The sequence below is a fragment of the Lampetra fluviatilis genome, chromosome 40 (genome assembly GCF_964198595.1).
Source record: "Lampetra fluviatilis chromosome 40, kcLamFluv1.1, whole genome shotgun sequence".
NCBI lineage: Eukaryota > Metazoa > Chordata > Hyperoartia > Petromyzontiformes > Petromyzontidae > Lampetra > Lampetra fluviatilis.
Window position 1 is genome coordinate 7,201,677 of NC_136314.1, and position 16,457 is coordinate 7,218,133.

Genomic DNA, 16,457 nt, shown 5'->3' on the forward strand with positions numbered 1-16,457 from the left:
AGGGCATGACCGTGGCCGAGAAGACCAGCACACATGTTTCAAGGTTTTTTAGATACGTACATGCACAGATATATGCAGTCATGCACTCTAAAAAAATGCCCGTATACCCATGGACACAGGGCACACACACGAACAAACAACGATTTCCCGTATAACCTTTAACAGACTGTCGGGGCAAGTGCTGTTAGCGAGCACCTATGAAGGTCGGCATGGACACGATGTTTAGACGCCGCACCATGACTCATTGTAAGGTCAAATCGACCTATGAGTGGCCCAGGACTAGGTCCGATATTATGTTCTGATGTTGGCCGTGAGTGGGACTAGAACTTGGGTCGCTGGTTTCATAGTGCAGTGCGCTAACCGCTACACTGCCACTCCCGCCCCCGCACGTGTGTGCATACACGAGCACACAGAGACATTTGACACGCAGAAGCACCGAGGTTAATAAGTGGCTGAGTCATTTTTGCTGGTCATGAGTTCAAATTCCTTCATGCAATGACTCGGCTCCTTCCTGGATAAACTGGATTTTGCCATGGGAATGTGGAACTTGTGTGTGGGTGAGCCCTGTCGATAGTGAACACGGTTCACTATCACCAGGGCATGAGGACATTGTTGCGTGTAATTGATCCCTGCGTGCACCGGATTGGCCCATCCATTCCGTGTTCCGGCACTGCGCTGCAAGTTACAGCCCTTCCCTTCCTGAGCCCTCCATCTGGAATTCCCTCCCGTCCGTCGCCTCTTTTCCCAAAGCTCTCAGAATAACCTTCGCTCAACGCAGGAAACGTCTTTGCACTCTTCTTGTGTATTTCCAACTTGGATAGTGTGCAATTTGTGGCTGGCCGCTTGACGTTTTTGGGCCTTTTTGAACCCCAGTGCTCAGTAACTGTGTTAAAAGAAAAAAAGACCGGCTCTGCACTCATGCGGACAGTGCGCATGCTCACCGGCAGGCATTAACGCGCACACTCGCACGGGGCACGTGCGCTCTTAAAGCTCGGAAAATAACCACCGTGTCGATACAAGTTGTCTGCGCGTCGTAAAGAACCCACTGCATATGCATCGTGAACGTATTTAAATTTGCAGCGATGGCCAGCGGTACATCCAAGGTGGGGGGCGATCACTGGTGGGGGGGGGGGGGGGCACGTGCCCTCCCAATGATCCGATCGAAATCCCTAATTTCGATCGGATCATTGGGGTTTATTAGCAATAAATCGGCATTTTGTGACCCCCACTGCATATTATTACGTGCCAGGGACTCTATGAGATGATAGGACAATAGTCTGAGTCCATAATTGGCAATAAGTAACGGCAAAGCAGTTGTAAGTGACTCACATAATTGTGCGCAGTTGCGTATACAGTACACGACTTCCCTGAAGGCATTCACCTTCAGCGAGCGCGATGCCGATCACACAACGCGGTTCGAATTCGACCCTCGATCGACGGCTGCGCCATCGCCGCACGCGCGTCGAATAAACAGCAAGGGACGAGTCCTTGCTAACAACTCCTCTATCATTTTTCATTGCTGGATGGGGGTTGCCCCCTCTACCTGAAAATCCTGGCTTCGCCATTGTGGGCGATGAGGGGGCAATTGTGCACCCCCCCCCCTTCAGCCCCTGAAAATTGGTGTTTCATTGATATTTACTGGAATTTTTTTTATTTCGCTTGTTTTTTCTTCATTATTAAGGTAGCGCCCTATTTAGAACGCTTGTTTCGAGATCTGGCGATCGGTATGATGTCAATCTCGTTTGTAAACCTCACCGAGTGGTGGTGTGCTGCTTGTGTAGGCGAGCGGCTGCCGAGCCAGGAGAATGCATCACGGAAAAATCCTTGAAGCGTGGCTCGTATCTCTCTCCCCAGTAGGAGTCGCACGTTCCTACGCACGATGCTGCTATATCACGTGACTCGTCACGTGATATTCTCAGAATCTGAATTTTGCTAGAAATGTGAAAAATCTATTTAATTTCTATTATATATCATGTGACTCGTCACGTGATATTCTCAGAATCCGAATTTTGCTAGAAATGTGAAAAAATCAATTTAATTTCTTATTTTTTTAGCGTGCAGTCTTCGGTGAGTGCGCTGAGACCATAATCTCGTGACACTTGAGAACCCGGTTTCATCGCGGGCTGCCGTCCGTATTAAAAACCTGGCTCAGCACTCTTGATCTCCGAGGCATTCGTTGAAAGAAAAAAAAATCCCATCACTTTCAGGATGTGTAACACTCGGTGACAACCAGATGGGACAGCCCACCCAGCCTCTCATTTACACCGAGTGAGACGTTTCCAACGTAGCAATGAGTGGTGGCCAAAGCGAGCCCAGCAGGTTCACACTCCCAGTGGCGCTCTGTGTGTGCTTGTGTTCAGGGTCGCGTCCGTTTACATTCTGCTCGTGAATATGCGTTCCGTGAGAAAGCATTTGGTGTATTGTTATACCCTATCCTATCGAATTACCCAACCCTCTTTACTCGATTGTGTACGTATGTGCACCTCCTTGTCAATCCAGGTCGCTGTTGCGAAAGAGACGATTATTCTGGTCTCAATTTAAAGCTTTCGTGACTGCAGGGATTCATCTTCTTGGTTCTTTCGGTAAAGTCACGTAGAAGGGAACTAATAAAATAATACAAATAAAACATAATAAAACAATTCTCACGACGTTTCGGCCACAACGCAAGCAGCCGTCCTCAGGTGAAGAACAGGTCTGCTGGAAAGACGCTGTCGTGATAATTATTTTATTACGTTTTATTTTTTTATTATTTTATAATTTCCCTTCTACGTGACTTTACCGAAAGAACCAAGAAGGAGATATTCTGGTGTCTCCCGGTTAAACAAGATTCACTTTAAACTTTAATCCACTGCTGGATGAGGGCTCTCCTACACCGCTGTCGGGCTTGGGATTTGTTTGACCGGCGAGTCGGGACCACTCATGCCGGCCGTGACCTGGAATCGAACTCGGGGTCGCATGGTTCATTGCGCCCCTCGCTCCACCCCTGCTACTACTCGAACAAACGCCGCTAATTCACGCAAACAATCTCTCGCCGGGGGTGGAGGGGGGGTGGTGGTGGTGGCAGTGGTCGTGGTTGGCGCTGCGCCTCGTGCACCGTGACCTGGCGAGCCGCGTGCGAGAGCCGCGAGCCGCCGGCGGGGTCATCTCGGCCCCTGTCCACGCGAGCTCCTGCAGCAGCCGCGTTTCAACGTCACCGACGGTGAGACAAAGGTGGTGATTTTGGTGCAGTGTTATTGCGCTAAAAGTGCTCTGTTGTGTGCGCGCGCCTTCTTGCTGTAGGGGAGCGGTGGTGTAGCGGTGAGCGCTTCACGGCCAACGCCAGTGACGATTATCTGAAGCGGGCCTGGGCCGCCCCTAGGTCGACTCGGCCTCAAATGAGTACCTGGTGCGGTGTGTAAACATCGCCACTGGGGAGACAAAGTGGACGGGCCTAGTGCTGGCCCACCCATTACCCTCGTGTGCCGTTCAGGCCTTCACAGGTGCTCGCTAACAGCACTTGCCCCACAAGTCTGTTGAAGGATATATGGGGGATCTTTGTTCTTGTTATGTGCTGCTGTATGTCTCTGTGTGCATCAGTGTATTCGTGTATGGGGAGTTCCATTGTCTGTCACGGCCAACGTCGGTTCTGGACCGGTCATCCTGGGCCTCCTCGACTAGGTCGACCCAGCCTTCAATGGGCACTTGGCTGACGTATGTAAACATTTAGCTTTGGGGAGACAAAGGCGGCCTGGCGTGGTCCTGGCCACTCACCCCCTCGTGTGCCATGTTGGCCTTCATAGGTGCTCGCTGTTAAGGTTATACGTGGGATCTTGTATTTGTAAATGTGTGTGTACGTGCCGCTGAATGTCTGTGTTCATCTTTAAATATGTCATTTTTGTACGTGATGCATCGGTTTTAATCCCGTATGTGTCATTGTATGCCTGTGTGTGTGTGTGCGTCTCATTGCTGCGTATGTCTGTATATTTGAATGTGTGCCTTTTATGTGTGTACGTGTCACTGCTGTGTGTGTCTGTGCACGGTGTGTGTGTGTCTGTGTGCACGGTGTGTGTGTGTCTGTGTGCACGGTGTGTGTGTGTCCGCACGAGCTTTGTGGAGGTGGGGGGGTGGGTGGTGTGCTAATCACATGACTGTGGCATCATGGGAATGGATGTGAGAGGGGTGCTGGGTGAGGAGAGGGGAGGGGTAGGAGGCTGGAGGGGCGAGGCAATCATTGAAGAATGCACTGTACGTCTGTGTTGGGGCTGATGCGAGACCTTGCTTCAGTGCAGTATGGGTGCATGTGTGTACACAAAGACAAAGGTCTCCCTGTAGCCTCACCAGACTGTTGGGGAAAGTGCTGTTAGCGAGCTCCTGTGAAGGCCTGCACGGCGCACGAGGTGGCCAGCGCCTCACCCGACTGCCTTTGTCTCCCCATTGTTGATACTTGCACACGGCACCAGGTTTCATTTATGGCTGGGTCGTCCTTGGGGACGACCAGGGCTGGTTAGGATATTTGTCACTGGTGTCGGCCGTGAGTGGGGTCGCTGGATTGTTGGCGCAGTGCGCTAACCACTGCACTACCGCTCCCCACACACACTATACACCTTAAGCACGGGCATCTCAATAGAGGTCCCCCTTTTATGGCCTTAGACTGTTGTGGAAACGGATGTTAGTGAGCATCTATTAAGTCCGGCAGGGTGGCATGAGAGAATGGTGCGGTCAGGACTAACCCCAGCTGCCTTTGTCTCCCCCATTGCCGATATTTACACAACTATATCAAGGTCTCATTTAAGGCTGAGTTGACCTGGCGGAGACCCAGTTGAGATATCACCCCGCCGCTGAAATCGACTGCGGTCGCGAATCAAACGGACGTCACCGCATTGCGCCAATCACTGGACCCACCGCTCCCCATACTACACACGTACGCATCTCTCGCACTGCACGCATAGATTTCCCACTGAGCCAAGCGAGACCGCTGTTGGCCAGCGCCTGTTAGGGACGGCTCGACAAACAGGGCCGACGATGTAGACAGAGGCGTGATGCATGCCCAGCCACCTTCGTCTCGCTCCCTCGTCACCAGGTAACTCATTTGAGGCCCGAAACACATTAGAAGAGACCGCCCAGAATGTGTGTTGCGATACAAATTTCCGCCGATGTCACGCATGGCCAGATATAAACCACCACACACACACAGACAAAGATAAAGATCCCCCGTATAGCCTGAACAGGCTGTTGGGGCAAGTGCTGTTAGCGAGCACCTATGAAGGCCGGCACGGCACACGAGGGGGTGGGTGGCCAACACCACGCCCGGCCGCCTTTGTCTCCCTAGTGGCGATGTTTACACATCGCACCAGGTACTCATTTGAGGCTGAGTCGACCTAGGGGAGGCCCGGGACTGGTTCAGATAATCGTCACTGGTGTTGGCCGTGAGCGGGAATCGAACTCGGGTCGCCAGGTTCATAGCGCAGCGCGCTAACCGCTACACCACCGCTCCCCACACAGACGCACACAGACACACGCCCACACACACAGACACACACAGGCACGCGCCCACACACACAGCGATTTGCATGCACGCACACGCAAAGGCACAGACACATGCACAAGTAGACCCGCACACACAAACAAGCACACGCAAAGACACATACACGCACACATTGAATACACACGCAGCTACTTGCGCACAAACACGCACAAAGAGACACACAGACGCGCTCATATACAAGACAGAAGACAGAGATCCCCATATATATATCATTTAACAGACTGTTGGGGCAGGTGCTATTAGCGAGTCCTTCTTAAGGTGGGTGGCAGCACCACGCCGGCCGTCTTTTGCACACCACACCAGGTACTCATTTGAGGCTGAGTCGACCTTGGGGAGACCCAGAACCGGTTCAGATAATCGCCACTGGTGTTGACCGTGAGCGGGAATAGAATTTGGTGCCGCTGGATTCGTAACACAACGCGCTAACCGGTACAATACCGCTCCCCGCACAGACACACACACATACACGCACACCAGCCTTTGTGCTGCTTTTTCAACACGGTGTGTGTTCCCGTCCTGTGCGGCCTTGTGAATAATTACTGCAGCGAGCGTGCGCCTGCAGACGTACACAGTGCGTGCACGTTTGCATTGTGCTCCGAGCACACGTACGTGCTCTCTGCACGTGGGCAATGGCGACGTGGTGACCCGCTGACCGCACAAGAACCCAGCGACCCGAGTTGGATTCCAGACCACCGCTGACGTGGGTGACAAGTTGGTGTCAGAACCAGATCCGGGTTCTAGATTTGAAGCTTTCGTGACTGCAAGGATTCATATTCTTAGGTTTTTTCGCTAAAGTCACGTAGGTAAAAAATGTAAATTAATAAAAGTAAAATAAAAATAAAAAAAAAATCACGACGTTTCGGAGGCAACACAAGCTTCCGTCTTCAGGTGGAATTTCTCATTTACTTGATACAGCAATCGTGCTGTGACGGTTCCACCTGAAGACGGAAGCTTGTGTTGCCTCCGAAACGTCGTGATTTTTATTTTATTTTTTATTTTACGTGACTTTACCGAAAAAACCTAAGAATACAGATCCGGGTTGACCGTCACGAATGAGTAGCTGGTGTAGTTTGCGGTCACCAGCACCGGCGAGACTGAGGCGGCCTGGCTTGGGGCTTGCCCCATCGCCCTCCTGCGCACCGCGCCTGGCTTAATAGGTGCTCTCTGACAGCTGTAGCCCAATTAGTCAATGGATATTGGGGCATCTTCGTTAAGGCGCGTTTTTGAATCGTGTACCCGTGTACGCACACTTTCTGTGAACATTTGTTTCTATAAATAGGCGGACGTGTTGTGTGGGTCACGTAGCCAAGATAGATGGAGATAAACGGACGAGGCCTGGTCTACAAAAGAGGTGGGCTCATGTGGTATGGGAGGATTTGGAACTGATTGGACTGTCTGGTGATTGGTACCAGTGGTGTCAGGATCGGCCTCTGTGGAGGAGGACTTGTGAAGGAAGCTACTGGGCAGTTGTTGGCATTCACTCTCTAACCACAGTGGAGGACGGGGGAGGCAACGCTTTCAACAACGAAACCAGGCAGCAAAAATACAGTGAGGGGCACAGTGGCGAGCACAGATGGTGCATCTGCCAATCATCTCAATCTACCCATAACACCTGGGGTCTGTCTTGTGACTCCTTACCAGCGGGCCTTCCACATTTCACGCGGTGTCCTCAAAGTGCACCTAGTCTGGCACAGGTTCTATTCCGACGTCGTCACCGTGCAGTTGCGAATGGCAGCTGTGGGTTTATTTGAGGAGTGCTGGCACAGCGATTTCGCGCACTTTGCTGCGATCCTGTCAACGTGGCTTGCGATGCCAAGGCCGTGGTGCCCATCTGTGGCATCTACTGGAGCTCTGGAGGTGCTTGTGGTCAGCGTTGGCCACCGGCGGTGCCCGGGCTCGCCCATGCCAGCCGCCGCACGTGGGTGCCGTGCCAGCGCTAATAGGCGCTCGCAAACGACGACTAAAGAGAGGGGTTCTGTCCCGGTCCCAAACGGTGTGTAGACTCATTGACTGCAATGCATTCTGGCAATGGTGAAGCACGCGTTGTTGGACCGTGCGTGCGAGAGGCGATTATTTCTGATTGATGCATGTCGCTTGGCCATGCTACACCAGAGGTCGCAACCGGGTACCCGATACCCGTACCCTACCCGATACCCGGCTACCCGTACCTGGCCGGGTACGGGTAGCCGTTTGCGACCCTGGTGCGGCCGGGTACGGGTACGGGTAGGCCGTGAGTCACTGGTGAGTAACCGTTTGTCACTCATTTCGGGTAGGGTACGGGTACGGGTAGGGCCGGGTACGGGTACCCATTTGCGACCCTGGTGCGGCGGGTACAGGTACGGGTAAGGAATCAAAACCCGTTTGCGACCTCTGTGCTACACCAACCTGGTCAGTGCAGTGACGTATGGTCAACCCCATGACCGACACGAAATTGTGGATGCCTTCACGTAGCAGTGTCTTGACAATATTCTACAATTGCTGCTGTTGTTGTTGAGTAATAATTGGGTGGAAGGGAGCTGCAGGGGTGACATTGGTGCCTCGCAGAAGGAAGGACGTGGGTTCGATTCCTGACTCGGATGCCTGTCTGTGTGGAGTTTCTCTACCACTGCTCTGCATGAGTTTTGTCCCATAACTTAACAAACGCACACGCGGTGTATCCGGTGTCGGCAAAAAACTTCCCAGTGCTGATAACATACCTGTAATAAGTAATATTTAAAAAAAACGTTTAAAAAAACACGCTTGTGTGAAATGTACTGGTAACGGCAGAACTCCACGACTCCAGGAAGTGGCCCCGAAGCTTGTCACGACGTAAGGGACCGTGGGCAATTACAGCCAACGTCAGTTGACCGTGGACAATTACAGACCCAAGCCGAAACATAACATAAAAAAAATAATGTTTAAAAAAATAGATATTTTAATTTTAATGATTGAATATAGTACTGTCATCAATATGACATAAGTATACCAAGTTTGCAGTCGATACCACATTGGGAAGTGGGTTAAAATTGAGTTACAAGATTTGAGGATACGACAACGACAACAGACAGAGTGAGTTAAAAGAAAGCGTGTAAAAATTACTCAATTGGGATCAACAACAACAACAACCGTCATTCACCACTTAAGTTTCGGTGACATCACCACAGCACTTGTGCCAGGCTATGTGCACTTTGGGATCACACACACAGCAGCAGCAGCAGCCGTCATCTCCATCCCCCCTCCAGCGAAAAACTTGGCGGCTCCCTCCTGAAAAAAATTAACCCGTAAAAACAAAGCTTTTCACTATAAATCCTTTATATGCGTGGCGGCTAGAGTCCTCTCGTCCTCTGGCTTGAGATGGCTGCCACCTATGGGTCAGATGATTGCCTGCCACCATTAAGCAATTGGTAATTCAATATAAAAAAAAATCCTAAAAAGTGTAAAGTTATGGAATTGTTTTTTCACGAAACTAAATTGTCACGCACAACGAGTCTGTGTGCAAAATGTCAGCTCGATTGGATCACGGGAAGTGGGTTAAAAAACGACCGAAAGATTTGCACGGTCGTAAGCGCGCAAGCAAGTGAACTTAATATAAAGGATTTTAAAAAAAAAAGTGGTCTCGACTCGACGAGACTTGACGAGACTTTCCGAGGCCAGACAAGCGAAAGGACGGTAACGTGTACGGAAGGTGTCTACGTTACCGTAGACACAAACCTCTACACCACCCCCGCTGCAGTTGCTACCGGTGGTGACATTCGCAGCCACGAGCACCAATCGGAGTTGTGCCTCGTGATGGTGTGATGTGTGTAGAGTGGGTGAAATGATTACATCTCGAGTGCGAGTACAATGCAGTGTGCAATTACAGGGCATCTAAATGTGGCCTCCTCTCACAACGCCGTACACATGAGGGGGTTGGGGGGGGCAGGCTGGGTGGAGGGGGAGGGGAGATTGTGCATTAAAATAGTCTTTGGTGGGTGGTGTGCCATTTTAATGAAGAAAATGGCATCGCGAGGGGCCACAGGAGTACACAAATCCATTACAAAATGTCGTCGTCTCCCTGCGGAAATGAGCAATGGGGCCCTGAATCAGTGGGGTAGATTCCACATTTCCATGGCCAGGGGTCAGTCTGTCCCGTAAGACAAGTCACGGCGACTTTCCACAAACAGGGTGTTCATTTTAGGGACCGCAGGCGGATGATGGGTAGTCTGCCGTCGACCGGTTTGTGACATCTCAGACTTTGTGAGTCGTGCACTGTGAGCACACAGTGGCCCTGCTTTCAGGCGTAGTCTACGTGGCAGGATCACGTGTGTGTGTGTCCTGTGTGTGTGTGTGTCCTGTGTGTGTGTGTGTCCTGTGTGTGTGTGTGTCCTGTGTGTGTGTGTGTCAGCCCTGTGTGTGTGTCCTGTGTGTGTGTGTGTGTCCTGTGTGTGTGTGTGTCCTGTGTGTGTGTGCCCTGTGTGTGTGTGTACCCTGTGTGTGTGTGTACCCTGTGTGTGTGTACCCTGTGTGTGTGTCCCCTGTGTGTGTGTGTATTGTACCCTGTGTGTGTGTACCCTGTGTGTGTGTGTGTACCCTGTGTGTGTGTGTGTACCCTGTGTGTGTGTACCCTGTGTGTGTGTCCCCCCTGTGTGTGTGTGTATTGTACCCTGTGTGTGTGTACCCCCTGTGTGTGTGTACCCCCTGTGTGTGTGTACCCCCTGTGTGTGTGTACCCCCTGTGTGTGTGTACCCTGTGTGTGTGTGTGTGTACCCTGTGTGTGTGTGTATTGTACCCTGTGTGTGTCCCCCCTGTGTGTGTGTGCCCTGTGTGTGTGTACCCTGTTTGTGTGTGGACAGTGTGTGTGTGCTCTTTGTGTGTGTGTACCCTGTGTGTGTGTGTATACCTTGTGTGTACCCTGTTTGTGTACCCTGTGTGTGTGTTTGCCCTGTGTGTGTGTGTATCTTGTGTTTGTACCCTGTGTGTGTATGTGTGTTCATGTACCCTCTGTGTGTTTATGGGGAGCGGTAGGATCTTGGTTGCCGCACTGTGCTATGAACCCGGCGACCCAAGTTCTATTCCTGCTCGCAGTCAACACCAGTGGCGATTATCTGAACCGCTACTGGACCTCCCCTAGGTCGACTCAGCCTCAAAATGAGTACCTGTAAACATCGCCACTTGGGAGACAGGTGGCCGGGCGTGGTGCTGGCTACCTACCCTCTCGTGTGCCGTGCTGACCTTCATAGGTGCTTGCTAACAGCACTTGGCCCAACAGTCTGTTAAGGCTATACGGGGATCTTTATCTTTATTCTTGCGTGTGTGTGCTCTGTTTGAATGCGAGTTTACCCTGTGTGTGTGTACCCTGAATATGTTTGTGTGTGCGCGTGTGTAACCTGTGTGTGTGTGTGTGGTGTGTGTGTGACCTGTGTGTGTGTGTACCCTGAATGTGTGTGTGTGTGCGCGTGTGTAACCTGCGTGTGTGTGTGTGTGGCCTGTGTGTGCTGTACGTGTATGCGTACGTGTGTGTATTAAAACCCTTGACAGGTTGCATCAAGCGTAGACATTCGATGCCTGTGTGTGAGGTGCGCGTGTGTGCGTGCGTATATGTGCGTGCGTGTGTGGCACAGTGGCTAGTGCACTGCGGTATGAGCGTGTGGCTATCCGGGTTCGATTTCCAGCCGATGAACAAAAGTGGCGAGTAAAATCCGAGCCAGTTCTAGCCCTCTCCTAGATCGACTCGGCCGTAAATTAGTCTTGTCTCTCATTGGTACAGTACATTTTTCTGCATGAGCCTACACGTGGCATTCGCGGATCACGTGTCTAATAATTCACGTGAATCCACGTAAGTGATACATTCCAGCAGCGCGCTACGGTGCGTTGCATCGTGGGGGTAGGCCTCGGCAAGGTAAGGTAAAAGTTAAATGGTAAAAACAACGAGCCTACCTTGACCCTACCTTTTACCTTACCACAATACAATCACTCTACCCTACCTTTTACCCTTTAGCAGGTAAGGTAAAAGGTAATAAGCAACGAGCCTACCTTTTGCCCTACCTTTTACCCTTACCCCATACAAATTACCCGATTACAGGGTTATTACTAGGGTTTATAACGGTAAATGCTAGGTAGAGCGCTTTTTTCATATAGAATATTCTCGATGATTCCAATTTTACACGCTTGTTGTTGTCGTTGTTGTCATTGTTGTTGTCATCGTCGTCGTATCCTCAAATCTTGTAACTCAATTTTTACCCACTTCCTAATGTGGTATCGACTGCAAACTTGGTATACTTATGTCATACTGATGACAATACTATATTCTATCATAAAAAAAAAATTTAAACCATCTTTTTACATGCTTTCTATTAACTCACTGTTGTTGTCGTTTCTTCAAATCTTGTAATTCAATTTTAACCCACTTCCAAATGTGGCATCGACTGCAAACTTGGTATACTTATGTCATTCTGATGACAATACTATATTCTATCATAAAAATTGAAAAAATATTTTTAAACCATCTTTTTTATGTTATGTTTCACCTTGGGTCTAATTATCCACGGTCAACTGACGTTGGCTGTAATTGGCCACGGTCCCTTACGTTGTGGCAAGCTTCGGGGCCACTTCCTGGAGTCGTGGAGTTCTGCCATTACTAGTACATTTCATAAAAGCGTGTTTTAAAAAAAAAGTGCTTTTTTTAAAATATAACTTATTTTGCACAAGCCAACTTGGGACCTGGCCTACCAGCGGGCATTAGTCTACCAGGAGGCGGGGGGGGCGATGATTGCCGCCCGACTGGGCAATGTGCGGCCGTTGTTTGATAATACTTCACCGCGCCAGCCAGCGGCGAGTTGGTGTGCGCGAGGGGAACCCAGGACCGGAACAGATATCGCTCGCCGCTCACGTTCGCCGTGACCCAGAATAATGTTCGTGGCGCTAGGTTTATAGCGCAGTGCGCTGACTACTACTCCTTCGCCTCCCGCCCCGCCTGCCACGTTGTGAACGAAAGCGGGTGATGAATGCGGGCGGTTTGGCTTTACCACCGGAACGATTTGGATGGGTTTCTAGTCGAGTCCCTCGTCTCCGTCGCAGGAGATGACGGAGCATGAATGAGACAATCTCGTCGGCTCGGCCGGCTGAGCTCGCACCGCTTGGAACGCAGCGTCCCGCACCACGCGGGCGGACCGTTTAAATCATTGCCCAGGTCTCTCCACAGACCGTCATCCCTCTCGTGTCGATAAACTTGAGTACCGCATCGTGGAGCGTAACACTCACTGGGTTCAAATCCCTGTTGCCCCCGCGCCGAAATTTCTACCCCGTGATCTTCCGAGGTCACGGATTGACCTGTGCCCCTAACGTCGGTCGCACAGCTGCGTTGTTGATTGCGTCGCGCCCTGCTGATGAGACGGACCTGAAGCTCCTGTCGGTTGCTGGCGAGCACAGCCCACGTGCCATGAGACCCCGAGCGTGGCCGACCACGTCGAAGCTCGGAAGTCGATTCTAGATTTGAAGCTTTCGTGACTGCAAGGGATTCGTATTCTTGGGTTTTTTCGGTAAAGTCACGTAGGTAAGGAAGCTTGTGTTGCCTCCGAAACGTCGTGATTTTTATTTTATTTTTATTTTACTTTTATTAATTTAAATGTTTTACCTACGTGACTTTACCGAATAAAACCAGAGTATGAATCCTCGCAGTCACGAAAGCTTCAAATCCAGAATTAGCTTCAGATGTTGTTGAACAAGTTCTATTCTTAGGTTTTTTCGGTAAAGTCACGTAGGTAAAAAATTTAAGTTAATAAAAGTAAAATAAAATAAAAATCACGACGTTTCGGAGGTAACACAAGCTTCCGTCTTCAGGTGGAGCCGTCACAGCACGATAGCTGTATCAAGTGAGAGAAATTCCAAGAAAACAGTCCTTGTATATATACTGGTTGAGGGTGGGAGGAGCCAAGGTAGGCCCTGGATATTATTATTGTGAGGTTCGGTGCGGCTGAAGCACGCTGTTAGGAATGAGCCTTTCTTGTGTAGACTGGTTTCAGCCTCACCACCTCTACATAACAAAAGGCTCAGTCCCATTTACACGCACCTTTACATCAGCCTCACTTTAACAACTCGTTTCAACCAGCCGCGTTCAGCCTCCTGGATCGCGGTCGTGCGGGACACTTGGGAGTTCAGTGTGTTGAAGACTCGGGCGGCGATAGAGTAAAGCAAATGGATTGATCCCCCATCTCTGCGGAACTTTGAGCGTTACCCCCTCTCGCTTGTGTTGGTTTTCTCCAGGTGCTCCAACTTCCTCCTGCATGTCGCACAATCTTTGGGTGGCAGAGTTGGCGCAGTGGTAACACAAGTGCCTGGGTTCAATTTTCGACTCGGGTGCTTGTCTGTTGTCTGTGTGGCGTTTGTATCTTCTCCCGCCCCCTGTTCTGCGGGGGTTTCCTCCCCCAGCTAAAAAAAGCGTCCAGTTTAATGGGAATTAGCGAAACTTCCCAATGCTGAAAAATATCATGCAAATTACTCAATTGGGATTACGAGCAGCCGCATCACCCGCTACTCCGACAAACTTGGCAGGACCCTCCTGGAAACGAGTCTTCAGGCTCGGTGGGACTGTCCTGGGGTAGATGAGCGACAATACATCCAAACATTGCAATGCAGCGCTGTCCTCAAAAGTACTCTTAGCATGAAAACAAACAGAAACGTGAGGTGACACTTGTACAGAGGTGGCCGGTGAGGTCAGAGGTCAGAGTGAATCAGTTGGTGCCACTCACAGGCTGGGTTTGACTAAAACGAGTTCTTCATTGCAGTGAGTTGATGGTCTCAGCCTGGTCACCATAGAGACCCGTAGACTCGCATAGAGACCTATGGACTCGTATAGAGACCTATGGACTCGTATAGAGACCCATAGACTCACATAGAGACCCATAGACTCACATAGAGACCCATATACTCACGTAGAGACCCATAGACTCGCATAGAGATCCGTGGACTCGCATAGAGACCCATAGACTCACATAGAGACCCGTAGACTCACACAGAGACCCGTAGACTCGCATAGAGACCCGTAGACTCACACAGAGACCCGTAGACTCGCATAGAGACCCATAAACTCTCATAGAGACCCATAGACTCACACTGAGACCCATAGATTCTCATAAGACCCGTAGACTCGCGTAGAGACCCATAGACTCACACAGAGACCAATAGACTCACATAGAGACCCATAGACTCGCATAGAGACCCGTAGACTCACATAGAGACCCATAGACTCACACAGAGACCCATAGACTCACATAGAGACCCATAGACTCGCATAGAGACCCATAGACTCACACAGAGACCCATAGACTCACCAGGTTCTCAAGTCCAGTGAGTTCATGAGTTTATGTTCTCAGCCCTGGTGCCAGTCACTGCCAGAATAAACCCCTCATAATACATTCGGGTTTTAAGTTAAACTGCCTAATTTCCAACTCTTTGGTCTGAAACTTTCAGTGTGCCCCTTGTGTGCAATAATCGGCTGGCTGACGTAGCCTTGGTACTGCTTCTTGGCACGGTGGAGGCCCCACCGCGGTCGATGGCCTCTGAGTCTGAAGTCGTGTCCCCCCGCCCCCCCCCCCCCCGACCTTCCGCGCGTGCAGGAGCACGAGAGGCGGCCGGGCCGGGGACCCCGTGGCCGCGCCGCCTTCGACGACTTCGACGACTTCGCCGCCTTCGACTTTGCCGACTTTGCCGCCGCCGCCGCTGGGTGAGATGTCCGATGGCGTCCGCTCCGCGCTGGGAGACGCGCCTGCCCCCCGGCGCTCGCCATGAGGCGGCGTGCGAGTGGCTCGCGACAGTCACGCGCCCCGGCGGCGAGCGACGGCCACGCGGCCACGACGGTCGCCGCGATCAGCGCCGCCGGGAACACCGCCGCCAGCGCCGGCGTCATCGCCGCCAGCGCCGCGGGCACGACGACGGCGCTGCTGCTGCTGCGACGCGCCTCCCTCGGCGAGCAGGCCCGGCACGAGCGAGCCATGGCCGCCGGCTCTGAGTGAGTACGGTGACGCGGGGCTCTGGGTGAGTGAGTGGCTCTGGGTGAGTGAGTGAGTGGCTCTGGGTGAGTGAGTGGCTCTGGGTGAGTGAGTGAGTGGCTCTGGGTGAGTGGGTGAGTGGCTCTGGGTGAGTGGGTGAGTGGCTCTGGGTGAGTGAGTGGCTCTGGGTGAGTGAGTGAATGAGTAGCTCTGGGTGAGTGAGTGGCTCTGGGTGAGTGAGTGAGTGAGTGGCTCTGGGTGAGTGAGTGAGTGGCTCTGGGTGAGTGAGTGGCTCTGGGTGAGTGAGTGAGTTGCTCTGGGTGAGTGAGTGGCTCTGGGTGAGTGAGTGGCTCTGAGTGAGTGAGTGAGTGGCTCTGGGTGAGTGAGTGAGTGGCTCTGGGTGAGTGAGTGAGTGGCTCTGGGTGAGTGAGTGTGTGGCTCTGGGTGAGTGAGTGGCTCTGAGTGAGTGAGTGAGTGGCTCTGAGTGAGTGAGTGAGTGGCTCTGGGTGAGTGAGTGAGTGAGTGGCTCTGGATGAGTGAGTGAGTGAGTGGCTCTGGGTGAGTGAGACGTGGCTCTGAGTGAGTGAGTGGCTCTGAGTGAGTGAGTGGCTCTGAGTGAGTGAGCGAGTGGCTCTGAGTGAGTGGCTCTGGGTGAGCGAGTGAGTGGCTCTGGGTGAGTGAGTGAGTGAGTGGCTCTGGGTGAGTGAGTGAGTGAGTGACGTGTGGCTCTGGGTGAGTACGACGGGTGAGACTGGGCTGACTGAGCTGGCACAGCGCTGATTGAATGCACCGTGCTGGCGTCGAGTGCCGACCACGGTAGCGCGCCGTCGTCTCAGCCCCGTTATTCACACTGACCGCACTGCAGCATTTTCACCACCTCGGGGAGACCAGGCCAGGTTCACGTATGAGTTTGTTGCCGGTGGTGATGGTCATTGCGTGTGCTTTGGCATGTTTCTGGTTGCCGTGTCGCGACACATGGCACACGTTTG

At 51.8% G+C, this 16,457-nt stretch overlaps 1 protein-coding gene across 6 annotated transcripts in view; it reads left to right on the forward strand.

Annotated features, from left to right (window-relative positions):
- LOC144946182 (uncharacterized) overlaps positions 1–16,457 on the forward strand; it is a 72,740-nt gene that overhangs the window by 20,879 nt on the left and 35,404 nt on the right. For 4 of the 6 annotated variants that reach the window (XM_078875002.1, XM_078875001.1, XM_078875007.1 and 1 more), the window contains exon 2: positions 15,097–15,488. In XM_078875002.1, the coding sequence (XP_078731128.1) occupies positions 15,265–15,488 (224 nt within the window). In that variant the 5' untranslated portion in view covers positions 15,097–15,264. Of the gene's footprint in view, positions 1–3,065; positions 3,200–5,646; positions 5,783–15,096; positions 15,489–16,457 lie in introns of those variants that run through there. The other 2 variants (XM_078875003.1, XM_078875004.1) reach the window with 2 other exon arrangements.